Genomic DNA, 23,039 nt, shown 5'->3' with positions numbered 1-23,039 from the left:
AATTCAATAGCAGGCGACTACAATGGAGTGGAGTTGGTGTGGAGTAGTGTAGGGAAGAGTGGGGAAACCCAGAGTCGAAGAATTCAAAATCTTTCTCCATTAACTCACCCATTGCAGACATCATTTCCAATCATGGCATATATGACAATGGCTGGGTAGTCCAACAGTTGGTTCCTAGACAAACTGCAAAGCCAAAGGTGAGATTTAAATGCTGAACACTTGGAAACTAGCTTTGTAACCAGCATTGCAGGCTGGTTCCACAACATTTACCACCCTCATGGTAAACGTTTGGTATTTTTACTATTACTGGTGATAATCAATCACCATTCCCATTTTCCCCTTCTTCTCTGCAGTCTTTAAGCACTTACTCATTAGGGAAAGGCCATATAAATGCATAGAATTGAAGAGTGGATTGAAGCCCCTGGAAGACAGACAATCTGTCATCTTCTTAGCATCTTTCACAGCATTTGACATCAATCAGGACATGCGAGTTACCTGGGTTATTGGGTCCAGATTTGCAGGACATCCTGACAGCGACGGGCCTGCAGTCGACTCTGAAGAGGCAAAGTCACCACTTTGGGAACCCAGGGTCTCACTTCTGAATTTTAAGCCCAAAATGAGCACAAGATTGTTTTTCTTGCTTGTAAAACAGGAATATGACATGCTGTCTTTTGCCTTTTTTTACTTAACTTCTGTCAGACCTAAGTTTTATCTATTTTGTACGATCCTTTTTAAAGGACATATGCAAATTAATAACTTCCCAGACTCACTGGCCCAAGAAGTGGCATCCCAGTGTTTGGATAGTGACTAATAAGCAATTGATGTTCACTGAAAGTGATTGTGGGATAACAGTAGAAAGTTTCCATTTATTTTTCAAAACAAAAACGAAATTTAAAACGACTTCTTATATCCATCTTCCAAATGCTTACCTTTCTATAAATTTCTCCAGGTTCTGGGAAGATGCACCTGAATAATTAAAATTGAGAAAATAATTGAAGTTAGCGAGTTCAATTCAACACTATCAACATGAGAGTCTGATTGGCTAAAATCATGAAAGCAGCATTATTGTACAGTCAGAAGTCGTCCAGACCATCCCTTGATGGGAATAATTTGCTTCCAGTGAATTTCTGTAGTCTTTCACCATGGACCTCTCCTTGCTGGGTTTTCTATTTACTTAACACTATATTAACACGACCAATAATTCTTTGGATTCAGGGATCTCAAGATATTTTCAAAACATAAGTTACTAAACCTTCCCGTAGGTGTGAGAAAAAGGTAGAATATACATATCACCAAAGAGAGAAACTTTACCCAAGATATTAGGGAAGGAGTTGAAGGATCAGAGGAGCAGAAAAAAAGGATTCTTTGAGAGCTCCTAGTCTCCCTACCAACCAACCAGTTGCCGTCAGGTCGATTCAGACTCATGGCTACCCTATGTGTGTCAGAGTAGATTTGTGCTCCATAGAGTTTCCAATGGCTGATTTTTCAGAAGCAGATTGCCAGACCTTTCTTTTGAGGTGCTTCTGAGTGGACTTGAACCTCCAACCTTTTGGTTAGTAGCTGAGCATTGTAGGAGCCCTGGTGGCACAGTGGTTAAGAGCTTGGCTGCTAATCAAAAGGTCAGCAGTTTGAATCTGCCAGTCACTCCTTGGAAATCCTGTGGGGCAGTTTTACTCTATCTTATAGGGTTGCTATGAGTCAGAATCAACTTGATGGCAACGGGTTTTGAGCACTTTAACGGTTTGCCCCACCCAGGGATTCCAGTCTCCCTAGAGAGCCTCATCTAATCACCTGTTGGTATTTCTGTTCATTCCTGAGCTTCCTCCAGGCTGGCTGATCAGTACAAGTTCAGCTTGCAGATTTGGTCTATCTCAACTCCTGTAATGATACGCATGACCACCCTTCCCCCAACCCGTTACTATTTCTAGTGTATCTCTTTTAAGAAAGTGATATTTATTAAATACTTATTTTATGCTAGGTACGCCGTTAAGCACTTATATTATTAATTTATTAAGCCTTACCAAAACTGTGAAGTAAGCACTGTAGTCTTCGCATTTTATAGATGAGGAAACTGAGAATCACTCAGTTAAATGATTTGCTCAAGTCCACACAACTCATAATCTGGAGAACTGCAATTCAAACCCAATTCCTTCCATCTGCAATGCTGAGCTCTGGCTCCCTGTGCCATGCTGCTCCTGGCTGAGGGTCTAAATGAGTGTACCCAAATAGGCTTATTGTTCTTTTGTCCCTTGGGTGCATATCTGATAATAAAAAGTGAGTAATTCTCAGGTGGGTGGTACAACTCAGGGGACAAGAGTTGGAGAAATAACATCCAGCTCTCTCTTTCCATAGGAAGATTCTCCTGTAATTCCAGCCTTGGAAGCCTGGGGGGCAGGTGCATTTTATGATGGAACCAATATGCATTACAGCCCCACATAGGATAAAGGGCAGTGTAAGGCTGTGAAGGACGTGCTGGCCTCTGTTCCCTGGAAGCTGTGTGACCACACAATGACTGCTTTTGTGTCGTATACAACCCGTTATAAGCTGTACGGGCAGCGATGATGTTCTCTTGCCTGATTCAGGAGTGTCAGCACGCAAATGAAAATTGCTTTATTCCTTTTTTGGAGTGAGATAGGGGATTCTTAAAAATGCTCACAAACATACAAATTAAGGCCAGCCAGTCCATTTCACAATGCACACATTCATTCACCATTTCACCATGCATGCACCACCATTTCACCATGCAAGCACCACCATTCACCATGCATGCAGGCACCTACCATTTCACCAGGCATGCATCTGCTATTTCACCATGCATGCACCACCATTTCACCACGCACGCACCACCATTTCACCACGCATACACCCATCATTTCACCATGCAGGCACCCACCATTCCACCATGCAGGCACCCACCATTCACCATGCATGCAGGCACCTACCATTTCACCATGCATGCATGCACCCGTTCCATTCATTTGTTGAACACCTACATGTGCCTGACAAATAGCAGTGGATTACTAGAGTAGAGTCTATGGGGGCAGCCACATAATTGAGACCTGGGAAGTGGTTTTGAAAGGACTAGTGCAAATCCAACCCTAATGCTTGAAAAGAGAAAAACTCAATGTGGTTTGAAACCTGTTATCTTTACTTGTGGAAGGTGTCATATTTTACATCAATGAGGCCAGAATGTGGAGATTCAAAATATTTCTGGATGCTATATTGCTCCTTATTGTCTTCAAGAGGGATGAGAAAGAGCCCAGTTGCTGCACGCTGACAGTGGTCTCCTGCAGTGGCTCACTCATCGGCTGGCCCTGCCTTCATCCAGCCCTACAACTCTCCAGTTCCCATTTTCAGTCAGATAATAAATCAAGAGGTGTTTCATTCTCACTCTTTGATTTTTATCTTAATGATAAATGAAAGCTAACGAAAGCTCACGCTATGAGTGGGGAAAAAAATTAAACGACCAGGTCAGACCAATAATTTTTCTCATTATCCAGAGTGCAGCTGGGAATTTGAGGTACGGTGCACCCACAGAGCTTGAAGAAAGGAAAATGAAAACCTGTCCTGGCATGCCACATTGGCAGTCCCCAGCCCATCTCACAGCACCTGCATTCCTTTACTGCTCAGTGGACAAGGATGGCGGCCAATGGCAGCTAGTTGTGGTTGATTAAAGAACAAAAACAAAAAACAATCACAAAGAGCCACCGAAGGACAGAGGAATTGCCTGCCCTTCTCTCCCCAAGTGTCTACTTTTTCTGGTGGGTATTCATAATACGACCGCACAATGCTCTTTGTTCCAAAGTAGTTGCACCTTCCACTATCAACATTTCCTTTTAGAAATACCTGGTTTATGAGATTATGTAAGTAGTTTATGTAATTCTCATCACTTGCTATTCTTACTTCCCTTTCCTTTTGTTTTGCTCTCCTTTGCCAGTCTCATCGACATTCTCTGTCCCTGTCCTTTGAACTCTATTGTCTTTCTTCTCCTGTAACTAGACCTCTCCCCAGCTGCTGATTCTGCTACTCCTGCTACATTACAGAAAATCCTTAGGGAAGCAGTTGGAACCGGAAGATGGGAGCAGGAAAGAAAAATGGCTCCTACACCATGGGATGTGGCAAAATAAGGCAAACATTTAAAGAACTGGCACTACCCTTAAGAGGTCCATACTCTGGTCTCTATAGTCATAGTTCAGAGAAATAGAAAAGGTCTGACCTTGGAGGAGGAACATTTTATTTAAATATTTTTCAAAGTGGTCCATTGGAGAATCTGCCTGTCCTTAGTTATGGGAAGAAGAGGGCCCATACTAGTCATCAAAGTCTTAACTCTGGCTGGTCCAGTCCCTTGTAAATAAGGTGTAGTGTATTGCAAGAAGAGAAGAAGGGCTTCACATAATTTCAGCATTGTTTTTTCTCCAGGAAATGAGTTTCAGCTTACATTTCCACTGCTGACTCAGTGTTAATCACAGTAACAAGCACTTAATATTCTGTGTACGCAAATCAATTGATAAGACAATCTTAATTTTCTTCTAAATGAGCTTCTAACTTTCGGTGCCTGGCCCTTAGTAGGCACTCAGTCTCAAACTCTTTATGGAAAAACATGGGTTTTAAAAATATAGAAGTATAATACACGTTCATAAACTAAGCAATGAATTAATTCGGAGGCATTTATTGAGCACCTACTATGTGCAGGTGTTGTAATAGGTGCTGGGGCACATTAGTAAATAGAAAAGGCATGGATGGTCCCTGTTCTCATGAAGCTTGTAGGTATTAGTAAACATCAAGTCTTAGGGACTCAAAGAAGCCCTGAAGAAGGGACATTAAGCTTGAAAGAAAAGTGGGTGTTTCTTTTCCTGAAGGCCTAAGATAAAACCTTGTTAATTAATTCCCAATAAAATACCTGATGTTTTTTATACATGGTTGAGAAACAAATCTCTAGTCTGTCATATTTGTTATAACTGTCTGTATATGACAAGGGCAGATCCAGGCTTTGTAAGTGTTGAAGCTTATATAACTTTGGGGATCCTTTTTAAGGAAAAGAACACAGAAACAAGACCCAACATAAAGGGAAGCCAGAGTAGTCGTAACCGTTTGTGGGTAAGTATCTTATATTTAGAAATGTTACGAATGTACATGGTCACCAGGCGAGTGAGGGGCCCTCAACTTGAAACATCATTAGCTCCTTGGTAACTCTGCCTCTTGACACTCTTTAGAGATAATCCATAAAGTCATGGTGTATTAGCATTGGGTGGGACCTTAGAGAGCATCTGATCAGGTACTCTATCTTACAGGTGAGGCTCAGAAAGGGAAAGAGACTTTTTCAACGTTTTACAGATAGTCAGTAGCATCTCTGTTAGTAATCCGTTTTAGGTAGCAATTTAATAATAAACTAAAATAAAAACCCGTTGCTGTCAAGTCGATTCTGACTCATAGTGACCCTATGGGACAGAGTAGAACTGCCCCATAGGGTTTCCAAATTATTAGTAGTTTAATAATAGGCATAAATAATTGTCAAAAATAGATGGGTTCTTATTAATAATATGAGGATCTGTGAGATGCATTTTAGTTTATCAACTACAACCCCACTCAAGCAAACCACTTCCTTTTGCCTTCCTTGGTTTCTGATGAGAAAGTTTCAGTCATTTAAATTGCTGTTTCCCTGAAAGTAACACATTATTTTTTTCTCTGGGTGCTTTCAAGACTTTTTCTTTGTGTGTAGTTTTTTAGCAGCTTGATTATTATGTATCTGGGCGTGGATTTCTTTGGGTTTATCTTGTTAGGGTTCACTATTTTCTTTTGCCAAATTTGAGATGATTTTTGCCATTATTTCTTCACATTTTTTTTTTTTCTGCATTGCACTCTTTCTCTGTTCTACTTGGAATGCTGACACAAATGTTAGACATTTTGGCATTGTCCCACCTGTCCTTGTGCCTCTGTTCATTATTTTTTGGTGTCTTTTCTCTCTGTTTTTCAGTTTGGATAATTTCTAGTGCTCTATCTTCAGTTCTCATTTTATTCTTCTTTATAAATTCCATTTCTTGGCTGAGAATTTGTATCTTTCCATTTATTTCAAAAGTGTTTGCCCTTACTTCTTGGAGCATTTTTATAATAGCTGCTTTAAAGTCTTTGCCAGACAGTTCAAATATCTATATCATTTTGGCATTTGCATTTGTTAATTTTTTTCCCGTGTGAATTGAAATTTTCCTGGTTCCTTGTATGCTGAGTAAGTTTGGATTTTATCCTGGACATTTTACATACTATGTTATAAGACTCTGAGTTTGGTTTAAATACCATGGATAATGCTGATATTTTTGTCTTAGTAGGCACTGACCTAGTTGTGTTCAGGCGGCAAGTTTTAACTAGCTGTGAGGTTGTGGTTTCAATGTCAGTACCATTTTCAAAGCCTTTGCAGTGTAATTTGGATTTCTTTTATATGTGCCCCATCCAGTGGCCATTCTGTACCTGGGCAGTGGTCGATCTCTAAGTTCAGTTTTCAAAGACTTTGGTATGCTATTTAGAATCAGATCCATGAGTGTGTAGCTCAGAGGTGAGCCCAGGAGTTCATAAAAATTTTTTATGGGTTTACTTCCTTGAGCTCCTCTCTCTGCGTACTTATCAGTTTCCTGGGTTCCACTTTTTGGTTCTCCAGCCATAAAGCCAGGGCTTTAGTTACCCCATGCTGTCATGCATTTTCCACAAATGCATTCATGTCTGGGACTGAACATGGGAGGACAGAGTGGCAAAAAAAATCAATGGGGGTTTGCCCTCCTGTCCTCAGACCATACATCCTCCAACTGGAGAGGCAATTCCCTTTCCCCTTCCCCTGAGGTTTAAGCAACTGCAGGCCACCACTGCTCTCACTGTTATTACCAGGAGACTCCTTCCCCTCTTGAATGAGGACTGGAGGGCTTCTTCTGGAGTTCCCTGTCTAAGCCACTGTCCACTTCTGGGTTTTGGGCTGCCTTGGGTCCAGGTTGGTATATACTGGAGGAAAACAAAAATGTAAACTCCTTGTTGGTGTGGTGGTACTCCTAATTCTGGTTTTCTTCTTCAATCTGACTGCTCTTACTTACTTGTGAGCATTCTCAATAGCTGTTCTATACATTCTGTCCATGTTTTGCAGCGGCATTCAGTGAGAGACAGGGTGGAGTGTGCTCACTCCATTGTACCCACAACTAGAACCCTCAGTGCACTATAGATAACTATAAAAAGTTCACATAAAATAAGGTGTCACACACTGACTTAAATAAATCTAATAATGTTATTCAACATCAATTAGATTTTAAATAATGCAGTTTTTGCTTGCATTCTTAATATTTAAAAGGCATTTTGGGTAGTACGATTTATATAATCCAATTTAAAAAATTCACAATGAGAAGTTTAAACAGATTCCTTCTTATTCTCTAAAAATATTTGCTGCAGTAAGCAGGAACATTCAGATTAATATATTGACCTTTAAGCTCACAATAGTAGGCAGTTAATAATTGTTTGTTGTGACAGCTTCTGATGGAGTTTATACTACTGAAAATGCGTTCAGATTCACAAGCGCGATTCTGAGTTTCAGTGGCAAACTAGATACATTATTCCAAATCTATATATATATATTTAAAAGAATATAATACCCTTCCCAGTGTGTGGTTCTAATCTACTTCCCAGTCTCAAATCTTGACACAGCTCCTCAAGATTCTTTTGGCCACATCACATTTCTCTCCCCCTGTTCCACAAGGATGTTTGGAGCCTCTCTGTCTTGAGTTACCATGTCCCTATGCTTTTAGAATTTCTAATTCTTTCTGCAGGGCTCCCTGCTCAAATGTTAACCTTCTCTGTGAAGTCTTCCTTTACTTCTCCAGGCAGTTAAGTACCTCTCACCTCTGAAGCCTCAACTTACCTCTATTTTAGTGCCATTTTACCAGAGCCATAATTGTGACCTTATTTGCCTCTCCTATTTGGTTATGATTTCCTTGAGGGCAGGGACTTTGTCCTGCTCAACTTTCTACTTCCATCACCTACCACAATATTGGAGAGGAAAGGGGGGAACAAGATCAAGTGGAAAATGAGAGGAAGGAGCATGAAAGAGAAGGCCAGAGTAAGAGGCACATTCCAGGATGCCTTGGAGCTGATAAAAATGGCAAGTTCATTTATGCTTTCAATGCAAGTAGCAGATAGCTTTTCCCATGATGCCTTTATCCCACTCCTTAAAAAAAAAAAGGGGGGGGGGTGCTGTTTAAAGGAAATCCCAGAGGACTGTAGGAGCCCTTGCCATTGACAATTTAATCAAAAAGGTATAAACTATTTGATTTTGAACTTGCCCTTTATAGGTGTGCTGATTCAAGTGGTACAGAATGAAAATCTTGACAAAGCACACACAGCCTTGTGAACATATTAAAAAATCACTGAGTTGTATACTTTAAAATGCTGACTTTTATGGTGAATTATATCTAATAAAAAATAAATTGAAAACACTCACACACGGTCTTCACATGGCCTGCTCTTATTTGGACAAGTTGCATGGAACAAGGAGAAGCCAGGATGAGTTGCATGGATAAATCCTAAGAAACAGTCCCGTTTGGATTGGAATGTCTCCATTGTTCGATAATCCTTTGAATTCCAAAGTCTTAAAAGTATTAAAAATGGAAATGAAGTTCCCGTATAAAAAGGGGATTCTTGTCCCTCTAAATGAGATGTGTCAAATTGAAATGTTTTGCTTTGAAAAGTTTTTATTATAAGTCAACACTGTCATCTTTGAGACACATTTGGTCCTCAGGAGAAATAGCAGGTGCTTTGATGCCTGCAGGCATGTAGGTGTATGTATAAGCAGTTGCCTTGTAGATCAAGCTTGTCAAAAATTGGGAATAAAATCTGTCTTTGTTGCTGTGACCATAGTGGGTCAGTGATCCCCAAACAGAAAACTTCCAGTTCTTCTGTTATAAATAATGTCCTGCCATCTCCTCTCAAGGTCTTGGGGGATTCTCAGCTGGGTTCACTGAGTACTTCCTGAGTGCCTACTTCGACTTGGCAAAGGTGACTTCTTTGCTTCTCCCCAATACTCTCCTATGGGGCTTTTAAATTTTTCCATTTGAAATAATTTCCAAAAAGTTGCAGAAGTAGGACAAAGGATTTCCATAGGCCCTTCAGCCAGATTCCCTAAATGTGATCATTTTTCACAATCATAGTACAAAGATCAAAATCGAGAAATTAACACTGATACAATGCTATTGTCTAGGCTATACACCTTATTCAAATTTCACTGATTGTCCTACTAATGATGGTTTTCTGGTCCAGGATCCCTTCCAGAATCACATATTGTATTTAGTTACCACTTTTCTTTAGTCTCCTTTAATCTGGGAAGTTCCTCAGTCTTTCTTTGTCTTTCGTGTTGCTCGGTTTTGGTTTGTCTGAGTTTCCTCATGATTGAATTCAGTTAGGTATATTTAGCAAGAATACAATAGTAGAAGCTCAGGCAGCCAGTTCACGGTACAAAATCTATTTTGTTCCAGAATAGAGATATTTGGGGATGTAAAAATAATAAGCCTTTGAATTCAGGTAAGTCTGGATTAATACTCATAGTTTGTCTCTTCACCTTTTTTTTTTTTTTTTTAACTTTTTTCTTGCTTCTACCTGTTTCCAAAAAGGCTAATTTCAATAAAGAGGACCAGCAGAATGCTGGGTTAAGGTCTCTAATTCTGACATTCAGATGACTCCAGAGCTGACCCTGGTTGTCCGAGGCAGCAAGATAGTGGCTTTAGAGGCCAGAGTCTAAATGGGGGACATATGGCATGGTTTGGAGCCCTGGTGGTGCAGTAGTTAAGAGCTCGGCTGCTAACCAAAAGATCAGCAGTTTGAATCCACCAGGTGCTCCTTGGAAATCCAATGAGGCAGTTCTACTCTGTCCTATAGGGTTGCTATGAGTTGGAATCGACTCGACGGTAACTGGTTTGCTTTTATGGTGCGTTTGGGAGCGCGGACTTTGGTCTGAGACAGACACGGATTTAAGTTCTACCACTGGTAAGCTAACTGACCTCGGGCAAGTTACTTAACCTTTCTGAGTCTCAGCTTCCTCATCTGTAAAATAGGGTTTTCTCCACCCAGGGAAACTGGTTTAGAGATGGTACTTAGTATTAGCTAAAATCTGTAAAAGTAATAATAGCAATAGCAGCCTCAAACAACTCTCTAGTTAAATTCACCCATCCTGCTAATAATGGGTGGCCCTGGAGGATTGTGCCTTTACCAATTGTCCCTGGCAGTATTACTGGCTAAAATATGATTAGCTACCTAGGGTGCCAAAGGACAACAACTTATTCTGACTTGGAGTAAAGCCCAAATAGTGTTGTTTCTGTCCCCAGGGCAAGCTCCTTCAACAGTGCTTGCTTGTTGAGGAAGCAAAATCCTTTTGGCAGGTTTCTTCGCATCTAACAGCAAGATGGACTACTCTCTCATCTCCATCTGTGTTAGGACGTCTCTCCCCGAGGCAGCCTCTCTCCTTCTGCTGGATGCCTGGGGCCTGGTCTCCTCTCTGGAGCTTTTCCCTCTCTCCCACCTTCTGACTTATTGTGCACTGAAGCCCTTGTCCTACTTTTGCCTGCAGAGTTCCTGGTCTCTTTGGCTTGGGAGAGGGGTTGAGAAATCAAACAGCCACAGGGGCTAGGTGGCTGAATCCTTGTGCAAAGGGAGACTGAGTGGGGATTGAGGCCAACTGCACACATAGACCCATCTAAAGGGGAGGCCACTGCACAGATCAGCTGCTGGCTGGCAAGAAGGGGGCCCAGTGAGACAGAGCTGCTGGTTTTCTAAGAACCAGAAATTGAATTTTTACATAAAAATCCCTCAGTTTTTAAACGTCAGCAACAAATTCAATGAAACAAAAACTTAAACATTACATGAGTCTGTGGGCTGCCAGTTTAGAACACTGTGTTTTAGAATTACAAACTCACAGAGCTTGAGTGGAAGTTGAGATTATCTGGCTTAAACCCTTTATTTTACACATAGGGAACTGAGGGTCAGAGTGGGGAAGTGATTCCCTGAGTTTACAGAACCAGTCGATGAGAAGTCAGGACTTGAACTGGGGTCTAGGCATGCATTCGTGTTTAGTCTTTTTGTCCCATGTGCTTACCCCAGTGATGAGGGCTCAAACATATTAGCAGAATTATTAAAGTCATGAAGGATCTATTCAATGAATTTAGGGCTGACATCTGTCCTGATTTCTCACTGGAGAGCAGCAAGAGTGAGTCGTACCAGACTGAGGTTTTGAGATTAGGTGATTTTCTTTTCAAGTGCTAATGGAAGCCTTGTATGTGGGTAGTCCAGTGTGGTTCATTCTCAGAGCAGTGGTGTGCTGAAAGAACTCAGTTCGACTGTCATTAAAAGGGACTGCCAAGCTTGACTTGTAATTGTCTTGGACACATAGACCCCAGCAACACATAGAAACCCCCACTCCTCTTCCGTCTTCATCCCTCACTCTGATCTGCTCTAGGGCCTCCCTTCTCAACCCCCCTTAGGAATTCTTCCTTCACCTCTTCCCTGCCCAATTTCCTTCTCTTCGCCTCACTCCATCCATTCAGTCTTCCCAACACTTTACTATGTAGATGGATTTCATAGGCTGGCCTGCATTTTGCCCCTTTTCGCTAGTTTCTCCAGGTAGATGGCTTCTTTCCCTTTCTCTAGATGGTCTAAGCAAAGCCCAAAGAACAGAGGCAGCAAGATGGAGTTTGTCAGGGTGGGGTGGGGTGGGGAGGACAGAGAAGCTAAGAAGGCCAAGACTAAATCTGATTTGCAGCAAGGGGATCAGGGGCAGGGGTGGGGTAGGCGAGGCTGCAAACACACACACTTCACCAAAGTGCTAACGTTCTCCATTTTCCACACCTACATACTTCAAGTGAGTCCCCTTGCTCCCCGCTCCTCCTTAAGTGCGTGAATCAGGTGAGTCGTGCTCAGAGAGGGGAGGCCTCTCACTGCTTGGAGGGAGGATTGGCCCCAGAGAAAACATGCCTTTAAGCACATTTGAATTTCTGAAAACAAAACAATCCCAAACAGGTGTTTACACAAAGGTTTTGCTAAACTTGCAAAAACAAAATGAGGAAGTCTGCCAGTGAAAAAGGCATGATATTCCAAACTAGGAAAGTCTCTTTTGGGAACTGAAAAGAGGTAGCGTCTGCAGCACATAAACCCGTCAGAGGCCCCTTGGCAGGCTATGTACTGGGGCCATGGAGGGGGCTGGGGTTTGCTGTATATTTATTTTTAACAAACTTTATTTTTTAGGGCAGTATTATGGATTGAATTGTGTCCCCCCAAAATATGTGCCAACTTGGCTAGGCCATGATTCCCAGTATTGTGTGGTTGTCCTCCATTTTGTGATCCGATGTAATTATATTCCATCTTTTGATGAGTTGTAAATCCTAACCTATATATGTTAATGAAGCAGGATCAGTGCAGGGTGTATCTTGAGTCACAGCCTTAAAAGAGGGTGTGACCCAGTGGAAGACTGAAGCCAAGACACATGGAGACCTCCAAGGAACACTGGGCCCATAGATGTTGAAAGGAGAAAAGGACTTTTCTGAAGAGCTGACAGAGAGAGAAAGCCTTCCCCTAGAGCTAGCGCCCTGAGCTCGGACTTCTAGCCTCCTAAACTGTGAGAGAATAAATTTCTGCTTGTTAAATCCATCTGCTTGTGGTATTTCTGTTATAGCAGCACTAGATAACTAAGACAAGCAGTTTTATGTTTACAGAAAAATTGTGTAGAAGGTAGAGTTCCCATATACCTCATCGCCCCATGCACACCGTTTCGCCTTTTATTAACATCCTGCATTCCTGTGGTGCATTTGTTACAATCGATGGACCAGTATTGGGAGGCCTTCCTATCTTTGACATCTATCTTTTAACTTATTTTTATATTTTCAAATTGACTTTTTTCTTTAAAAAACTATTTACATTTGAAGCTATCACCCATCTGTCAGTCTGTTGTACTGCGGTGGGTTGCATGTTGCTTTATGCTGGAAGTTATGCCACTGGTATTTCAAATACCAGCAGGATCACCCATGGCGAACAGGTTTCAGTGGAGCTTCCAAACTAAGACAGACTAGGAAGAAAGGCCTGGCAATCTACTTTTAGCCAATTTTCTCTCCATGGGCGTAGTGCGCAGCCTGCCGAGGGGGGCTCTGACATGTTTATGTGGTGCAGACGCTATCTCTTTGGGGTTCCCAAATGAGACTTTTCTAGTTTGGAATATAATGTCTTTCTCACTGCCAATCTTAAGGATCACAACATAACATTGTCCAATGCGCTTGATTTGGACACATCATTGGGAAAGACCAGTCGCTAGAAGGGGACATTATGTTTGATGAAGTAGAGAGCAGATGCCGAGGGGGGGCTCTGACATGTTTATGTGGTGCAAACGCTATCTCTTTGGGGTTCCCAAATGAGACTTTTCTGGTTTCGAATATAATGTCTTTCTCACTGCCAATCTTAAGGATCACAACATAACATTGTCCAATGTGCTTGATTTGGACACATCATTGGGAAAGACCAGTCGCTAGAAGGGGACATTATGTTTGATGAAGTAGAGAGCAGACAGGGTGAGGGAGACCCTTGGAGAGATGGATTCACACAGTATCTGCAATGAGGGACTTGAACATGCTGGTGACCATGAGGATGACGCAGGACAGAGAGCAACATTTCATTCTGTTATACACAGGTCGCCATGAGTTGGAGTTGACAACAGCAACTAACAACAACATTTAAAAAGTGACTGATTTTTAAAAATACTGACTATATACACATGTTAGGTAGAGTTAGTAACAATTGTTTTGAAGGCACCCTGATGATGGAAGTTTAGGAAGCACTGCGTTTTTCTCATTCAACCTTATAACAGCCCCATGAAGTTCAGGTCTATTCTGTTATTATTCCTGGTGTGCAAGGTGGGCCCCATCTGGGTCAATCATGCATCAGGTTTTGTGATGAATTGCACAATATCATGTGCATAGTTTAAGGAATTGGCTATACTGGAGAAAGGGCAAACTTACAAGGCTGGGCTTACAAAAGACGAGAAGGCTGGTGTCCCTACCTCACATCACCCTACTGAGTTTGGGAGCAGCCTCTCCCCCAGGTCGATGGGGTGAAGATGGCACAATCAAGCTGACTTCTTGTCTAGGCAGCCCAGGATGAGCTCCTGGGGCTGCCCTTGGCAATTCTTCTCACCAAACCACAATCCTCATTTTACAGAGGTGGAATCAGGTTAGAGAATTAAACGGTTTGTTCAAGTCACAAACCAGTTCCAGGGACTAATTCAAAACCACTCTACTTCAAGGAAAGGATAAGAGTTTATGAGGCAACAGAAGAGGAAGGCGTCTGCTGTTTGTTTTCTGGGCATCTCTCTCTATCTTTGAGTAGTAAGATGACGTTCTGGAAGGAGCCAGCCAACTCCACAAGTGTTTTACCCTTTTCCCTTTAATGACCTGGCTGCCTGCCCACCCTGGGCCATTTTGGCGTATTGGAAGTGATCAAAGCCACTGCAAACCATTTCCTTTGCTAATTGTAAAGCAGATTTAACTACAGCCTTGAGGTTCCTAACTCCCATGCCAGGTAATTATTCCCTGAATAAAGATGACTTCTACATTTTTGTATTTCAAAATGCTTTACAATCCCTGTTGTTAGCTGCCATTGAGTCGAGGTGGGGACCCCATATGCACAGTGGCACCCAATGCTACCTGGTCCTGTGCCATTCCCATGATGGGTTGCAGGCTGAATCATTGTGATCCATAGGGTTTTCATTGGCTGATTTTCAGAAGAAGACCACTGAATCAAGCCTGGGTCTCCTGTCTGGGAGGCGAGAATTCTACCACTGAACTGCCCCCTTCCAAAAACCTAAAGCCAAAGCAGGTGCTATGGAGTCGATTCTGACTTATGATGACCCCATATGTGTGAGTAGAACTGTGTTCCATAGGGTTATCAATGTGATCTTTTGGATGTCGATTGCTACGCCTTTCTTCTGAAGCATGTGTGAGTGAATTCGAACTGACAACCTTTTGGTTAGGAGCCGATCTCTTAAGCCTTTGTGCAACCTGGGACGCCTTACAATCCCTATTAATGACTAACTCATAGACATATCTATAGAAATTTTTGAGGTCTCGAATATAAAAACCAAGGTGAAAATAGGAGCTGTTTCTTTAATTCTTACTATCCAGTTTTTAAGAAACACTTTAATATTCCATTCAACTCTTTTCTCCGGTTCTCCTCCTCTTTCTCTCTTACTGGCTCTGAAAAAATAAGTGTAGCCATAAATATACAAAGTGTGGAAAGCTGACTTTTCCTATATCTAATAAAAACCTTGGGGAGTAATTGAAATAATTCAGAGCGGGTAGCCAGGTTACACGCTGCATAATATCCAAAGAAAATCCTAGCGAGAAAAAGCAATAGAAGATAGGCAGAGGGGCTGGCGAATAAAAGCAGAATAATGAGTAACTGTGAGAGACTAAAAAAAAAATCCCTTTAGAATTACAATTACAAAAATAGTCAAGAAGGCTCTTCAAAAAATTATACTAGACAAAGTGAACATTTTATGCATTTTTAAGGATCACAAATTTAAAGAAAAGGAGGGAAATATCCTCCCCCTCCCTGGCATCTATTCATCACACAAAAATTTGAGAGAAGCCACAGGTTTCTATTGAATTTTGACGTTCATGTTTTTTTCATGATGAGGCTCTCCTCCCCTCTCCTGGTTCGCTTTTTATCTCCACCATCTGAATTTTAAAGGAACACTGTCAAGGTGGCATATCACAAAAGAACCGTTGCCTATCAATTGTACTGGGTAGTTTTTGGAGGATCTTGCTTTGATCTTTTTGATTTTACAAAAGATCACTGCATTCGTGGCAGTAGAGAAATGATGTTGACTTGACATGTCTGGGTCTTATGAAGAAAAATGGTGGCATTATGGGCATATGGAGAAAGAGCAGCTCACAGCCTGTATTTCTGGCAGAATGTTATTGCTTGTTACCTTGCCCTAACCAGATACATTTGGCTCTGTGACCTTGGGCAAATCCTTTACTGTTTCTAGACTCAGTTTCTTTCTAGTTTTTCTTTTTAAATTATTATTAATTTTTTAGGTTATTTTCATATAAAAATAAGAACTTTGGGAAACCGAAAGGTAAAAAGAATGAAAATCAATCACCCATAATCTCGCCAAACATAATGACTATATGTTGGTGAATTTTCTGTCAATCTTTCTTCCTATCTACAAGCTGTGTTCTTTATTTTTTTCCACATGATAGAAACCAAACTATTTTATCCAATTTTACATCCTGATTTTTTTTCTTTTAGCAGTGTTTTGTCTTTCCAAATAAGAACATATATATTTTTAACCGTCATTGGCTGTACCCGATACCCATTGCTGTTTAGTTGATTCCGACTCATGGCGACCCTATATGTTACAGAGCAGAACTGTGCTCCATAGGATTTTCTTGGCTGTAATCTTTACAGAAGCAGATCGCCAGGCCTTTCTTCTGTGGTGTTTCTGGGTGGGTTCAAACCACCAACATTTAGGTTTGTAATGGAGTGCATACTGTTTTCACCATCCAGGAAATTTATCATTGTCTATAGCTGCAAAGTATATGCATTTTTGTTTGTTCTTTGTTTTTTGACAGAGAGCCTTTGATAGCTTTGAGGCTGTTTGAGTTTCTTACTGAAGGAAAAGAAAATGTGCAAGCAAGGGCCTGATGTGCACGTTGTGTTTATGATGGTTTCATCCAGGCTCAGCTTTAACTTTGCCTTAAACTGTTGGTTTAGTTCATATACAAAGACGTGAGTTTGATGTATTTCTGTAGATCATCTAGGATCATAGACCAGTGACTGTATTATCTATGTTGCTGTCTGTGAACGAAGTCAGACAGACCTGGGTACAAAGTCCAGTTCTGCAATCTACTATCTCTGTGACCTGGGACAATGTTCTTGACCACTCCATGCCTCCCTTTTCTCATCTGTAACAGGTGGACTATAATTTCTCAGTTTTAAGGAATATCTTTTTAAAACATTTACTATTGGGTTGCGTGCTGTAATCAATGTGTACATTTTAATTTTTCCTTCCTTTCCCTCCCTCAACACTCCCCAAAGCTATTACAATCAATGGCATCTTAGAATTGAAATATAATGATACTTGCCTTACAGGGCTGTTGAAAGGATTAACTGAAATATTATACATAAAGTGTTCTTGCCATTGTATAATCGTGCACACGGTATGAGCTCAATAAATGAGTTCTGCAAAAGGTTTGTGCTCGACTGCTAACGTGAAGGTTGGTGGTTCGAATCCACCCAGCAGTACTTCGAAAGACAGGCCTAGTGACCTGCTTCTGTTAAGATTACAGCCAAGAAGACCCTATGAAGCAGTTTTAATCTGTAACACATGAGGTCCCCACGAGTTGGGATCAACTCAGTGGCAACTAACAACAACTATTTTGTTAGTACAAAAAAAATCTATGTATTGTTTTTAGACTAGTAGAACGTTCATTCTTTGTAGAATATTTATAAGAAATACATTATTTTTAGGAAATATATTTATTTAAAATTCTTGTATCTTGGAAATTTCCCCAACGCTCTTCCATTAATTAGAAATGGCACAGGGATGGCAAATCGGTTTAGCTTCACATGCCAAGTCTAATCTGTTGTTGATTGTCAGACATGCTGTGTTGTGAGAACTGCTGAGGGAATCTGGGTCTAGCAGAAGAGTGCCAAGGCCGATTAGTAGTATCTTCCCCAGGCTTAGGAAGAAGAAGTGGCAACACACACACTAAGTATTTGCTATCTCTGCATCATGGTGTCCCAAGTCATTACTTGGAGAGTCATTGAAGATCACAGTTTATCAATCAGGAGTTTCATCAAAATCTCGTGGCAATGCACTGACCCTGGCTCCACGAAGGAGGTTGAGACCAACATAGGTAAGAGGCAAGCCCAGAAGATGCTGATGTCTGGGAAACACAGAAGCTGATGAAGACCTGGAAGTCTCAACAACACTCTGCAAACACACCCCTTTCCTCAATGGCTTTCAGGATTTTAGCCACAGGGTGGCTAAAATATTGTGGAAATATGGTGGAAATGAATTCAGAAAATTAAAACTCTGCAGACATATTTTCTCTGAACTATCAATCCATTATTGAGAGTTATTACAAGAAATAGTCCAGTGAAACAGGTTGCACTTATTTTTCTTAAAACTCCAACCCTACAAAAACTTGGAAGACTTTGTACCAATGGGGAGGGCAGAGCCTTTGCTGTGACCCTGACTGTGTTCAGCCCTTGTTCTGCTAATGTTGACTTAGGTCTTGCCTCCTGAGCCTTGGATGCCCTGCACCTCGGTCTTTCTAGCACTTTGCTGTTGGATAACTGGCCTTCTTCTTCTTGGTACGTCGTGACTGCATCTTGCTCTTGATCGCCTTTCCACCATCACCATCAGTTGCCATCGAGTCAATTCCGACCCCATGTGTGTCAGAGTAGAACTGTGCTCCATACTTTTTTTTTTTAATTGATGTTGTTTAAATGAAGTTTACATTTCAAGTTAGTCTCCTATACAAAAATTTATACATACATTGTTATGTGACCCTAATTGCTCTCCTCATACTGTGACAGCACACTCTTCCTTTCCACCCCTGGTTCTCCATGTCCATTTAACCAGCTCGTAACCCTCTCTGCCTTCCCATCTCACCTCTGGACAGAAGCTGCCTGTTTGTTCTCTTGTATCTACTTGAGCTAAGAGGCACACTCCTCACACTACCACAGTCCAGTTCAATCCCTGTCTGAAGAGTTGGCCTCGGAAATTGTTTTAGTTCTGGGCTGATAGAGACTCCAGGGGCCACGATTTCTGGGGTTCCTCCAGTCTCAGTCAGACCATTAAGTCTGGTCTTCTTACTGGAATTTGACTTCTGCACCCCACCTTTCTGCTGCTCCATCAGGGTCCATATGGTTTTTAAGGGCTTATTTTTTGGAAGTAGATTCTGGACCTTTCTTCTGAGGCACCTGTGGGTGGACTTGAACCTCTCACCTTGTGCTTAGCAGCCAAGCACGTTAACCATTTGCACTACCCAGGGACTCCTGGTCTCCCTTGCTATGGGTGAGAGACTCTAAGCCCTGAGCCCATCTCTCAAAAAGGGCAATGGTGTTGGAAAAAGGGACTGTTCATTTTATTCTGTGATCCTTGTTATCTAATTCTCAGCTTTTTTGGTATTTATGAAATAAAATCAATCATTAAAAGTAGGTGAAAGCTTAAATGGAAAGCAACATACCATTTTTTGAAATATTCTGGTAGTCCCTGTGATTGCAGTGGTTTCTTTTCCGTAAACGAAGGTAAATAGAATCTTCTTTAATTCTGAAACAAATATATATGTATATATTTAATGTTAGGACATTCATATGATGAAGTTAATTTAAAAAAATTTTTTTTATTGTACTTTAGGTGAAGGTTTACAGAACAAATAGTTTCTCATTAAACAGTCAGTACACATATTGTTTTATGACATTGGTTAACAACCCCACGACATGTCAACACTCCCCCTTCTCAACCGTGGAGGACCTTTTTTTTGGTGAAAATATACACAGCCAAAGTTACATCATTTCAAAACTTTTTACATGTACAATTCAGTGACATCAATTACATTCTTCCAGTTGTCATGCTATTCTCACTAACCTTTTCCAAATTATTCCATCACTGCTGTCTTCAACTCACTGTCCCCTAGGCTTCCCACCAAACCTTTTAAGTTGCTTTTGTCAGTTTGATCTCACATAGATAATTCTTTTTTTTTTTTGTACCTTAGATGAAGGTTTACAGAACAAATAGTTTCTCATTAAACAGTTAGTACACATATTGCCCTATGGCAATGGTTAACAACCCCATGACATGTCAACACTGTCCCTTCTCAACCTTGGGTTCCCTATCACCAGCTTTCCTGTCCCCTCCTGCCTTCTAGCAAAAAAACATATTTTCATAATGATTTTTTTTAAAAAACAAATATGGTGGAAATAAACTCAGAAAATTAAATCTCTGCAGACATGTTTTCTCTGAACTATCAATCCATTATTGAGAGTTGTTACAGAAAACAGTCCAACGAAACAGGTCGCATCTATGTGGGGAGAGTATTGTTAAAGATACCACACTTTTACTTTTTTATAAAGATTTCCAGTATCACCCATTCCTAATCTTTTTACCAAGAGCTGCTATGAATCTCTTGAGCAATTGCTTGTCTTTACTAACTCTGTTATTTTGTACCTGACCATGTTCTGTTTCTTCTTTTGGCCGCTATGAAGCTGTGACAGACACTCTCATCGTCCCTCATATTTCTTTCTCTTCTTTGTCCTTTGTAACAACATCTTTAGCAGGACACATATCTGCCCAGAATGATAACTGCATTTCCCAGCTTCCCTTGAAGCTAGCAGTGGCCATGTCACTAAATTCTGGTCAACGGGATGTAAGTAGAGTGTTTAGTGGAAATTTCTAAAACATTTCTTAGCAAACAACTAGCAGTTGACCTTTGCTTCTTCTTCATTCCTTCCTCCAGTCTACTGTGCAGGAAGATATGAATGCTGCTATCTTGGAATATGGGGATAAGGTCCACATGGAGAAGGCAGAGGGTTGAGCTGGAAGGAGCCTGAATCTCTGAGAACTGAGCAGAGTGGAACTACCATACCTGTCCTAGACAGCACATCTCTGAACTTTCATATGAACAAGAACAAATCTCATGTATTACCGTATTTAAACCACCCTTACATTGGGTCTCTCAGTTACTTGCTACTGAATCTAACACTAATGGACACAGAGCTTAGAAACAAATTTGTGGCCCAGTATCGAGTTATAATTATATATATTTTTAGTCATTTCTTGGCTCCCCTGTGTCTTATCTTTGCTTTTCTATCTTCTTTTGCCAATCTTTTTAATTTAATTTAAACATAATGTAATGTTATATTTTCCATACTTCTATGGGCTTCCTAAAACAAAGCCAGGGATAAACTAATGAATATAATTAAACTCAGAAATATTCAATTACCCCTTGAATGTACTGTATCTTCTCTTCATTATAACTTCATATCTGACAGCCTTATACACAATCACCATTTATTTTTAAGTGTTATATAAGTCTCATTCATTGTGCTATATAAGTCTCATTCATTGTATTACAGTGCTTGCAACTGACCCAGTGCTTCTGAAAGGTAAGCATGAATCATGTTTGGGTATTCAGAATGCATCAAAAATAAAATAGTATTCTTCTCAAAGTACGAGAAAACTAGTGATAACATTTCTTTTTTAAAAAACTTATTTTGTTATTGTTGTTAAGAATATACAGAGCAAAACATACGCCAATTGAACAGTTTCTCATGTACAATTTGTGACATTGATTACATTCTTCAAGTTGTGCAACCATTCTCATCCTCCTTTTCTGAGTTGTTCCTACCCCATTAACATAAATTCACTGCCCCCTAAGGTTCCTATCTAATCTTTCAAGTTTCTGGTGTCAGTTTGATCCCATATAGATAGTTCTTAAAAGAGCATAATGCTCAAGGCAGACATTTTTATTAGTTGAGCTATTGTTTGGTTTTAAGAAGACTTAAAATCATTTATAAAAATAAAATAAAAACCTTATTTTTGGTATAAAGTTTAAACATTATCTCAGGGCAATAGTTTCAGGGGTTCATCCAACCTTCATGGCTCCAGGAAGTCTGGAGTCCATGAAAATTTACAATTCTGTTCTACATTTTCCCCCTTTTGAGCAGGATTCTTCTATAGAATCTTTAATCCAAATGTTCAGTAACAGTAGCCAGGCACCATCCAGTTCTTCTTTCCTCATGGTAAAGTAGGCAGTTGTTCACGGACACAATTAGTCACACATTCCATATCCTCCTTCTGTTCCTGACTCTCCTTCTTCCTCTGTTGTTCCAGGTGAATAGAGACCAATTGTGTGCCTTGGATGGCTGCTTATAAGCTTTTAAGACCCCAGACACTATGCAACAAACTAGGAGGTAGATCAGAGGCACTAAACACATTATTAGGCCAATTAACTGGGATGTCCCATGAAACCATGACCCTAAACCTCCAAACCAAGAAACCAAATCCCACGAGGATTTTGACTGTACATAAGCAGCTTCAGCAGTTACTCTTTTTCTTTTTTGTCATTGTTGTAAATATGTCTATCACATAACTTTTGCCAATTCAACTTTTTACAAGTGTACAACTTATTGACAGCAATTACAACAACCGGCTGTGCAACCCTACCCTTAATCAAGGTGATATTTCCATCACCATTAACCCCCCCTTTCCCCATCCTTCTTACCCCTGGTAACCACTAATAAACTTAGTTTTCTATACATTTACCTTTTCTTGTCTTTTTATGTAAGTGAAGTCCTACAATATTTGTTCTTTTGTGTTTGACTTATTTCACCCAGCATTATGTCTTCCAGCTCCATACATATTGTAGCATGTATCAAGATTTTATTTCTCCTACTGGCTGAGTAGTATTCCATTGTATGTATGTATCACATTTTGTTTATTCATTCATCTGTTGATACACATTTAGGTTGTTTCCATCTTTTGGCGATTGTGAATAGTGCTGCAATGAACATTGGTGTACAAGTCTCTGAGTCTCTGCATTCAAGTCTTTTGGGTATATACTTAGGAGTGGAATTGCTGGGACATATGGTAGTTCTATTTTTAGTTTTTTGAGGAATCACCATACTGCTTTCCACAGTGACTGTACCACTTTTTTTCCCAGCAGCAATGGGTAAGGGTTCCAATTTCCCCACATCCTCACTAACATTTGTTATTTTCAATTTTTTAAATCTTAGTCATCCTAGTAGGATTGACATAGTATCTCTTTGTGACTTTGATTTGCATCTCACTAATGGCTAATGGAAACCCTGATGGCATAGTGGTTAAGTGCTACAGCTGCTAACCAAAAGGTCAGTAGTTTAAATCCACCAGGCACTCCTTGGAAATCCTATGGGGCAGTTCTACTTTGTCCTATATGTTTGTTATGAGTAGGAATCAACTCAATGGCAATGGGTTTGGTTTTTTGTTTTTT

General features: G+C 40.5%; 1 protein-coding gene across 2 annotated transcripts in view; it reads right to left on the bottom strand.

The window, feature by feature from the left end:
- The window catches only part of AOAH (acyloxyacyl hydrolase), a 240,538-nt gene that overhangs the window by 44,628 nt on the left and 172,871 nt on the right, over nucleotides 1-23,039 (bottom strand). For both annotated transcript variants that reach the window (XM_004385300.2, XM_023739575.1), the window contains 3 exons: nucleotides 19,257-19,339; nucleotides 930-966; nucleotides 109-183 (listed from right to left, as the gene is read on the bottom strand). In XM_004385300.2, the coding sequence (XP_004385357.1) occupies nucleotides 109-183; nucleotides 930-966; nucleotides 19,257-19,339 (195 nt within the window). The remainder of the gene's footprint in view (nucleotides 1-108; nucleotides 184-929; nucleotides 967-19,256; nucleotides 19,340-23,039) is intronic.

The sequence above is a fragment of the Trichechus manatus genome, unplaced genomic scaffold (genome assembly GCF_000243295.1).
Source record: "Trichechus manatus latirostris isolate Lorelei unplaced genomic scaffold, TriManLat1.0 scaffold00137, whole genome shotgun sequence".
Taxonomy (NCBI): domain Eukaryota; kingdom Metazoa; phylum Chordata; class Mammalia; order Sirenia; family Trichechidae; genus Trichechus; species Trichechus manatus.
This window is presented reverse-complemented; position numbering and strand designations above follow the sequence as displayed.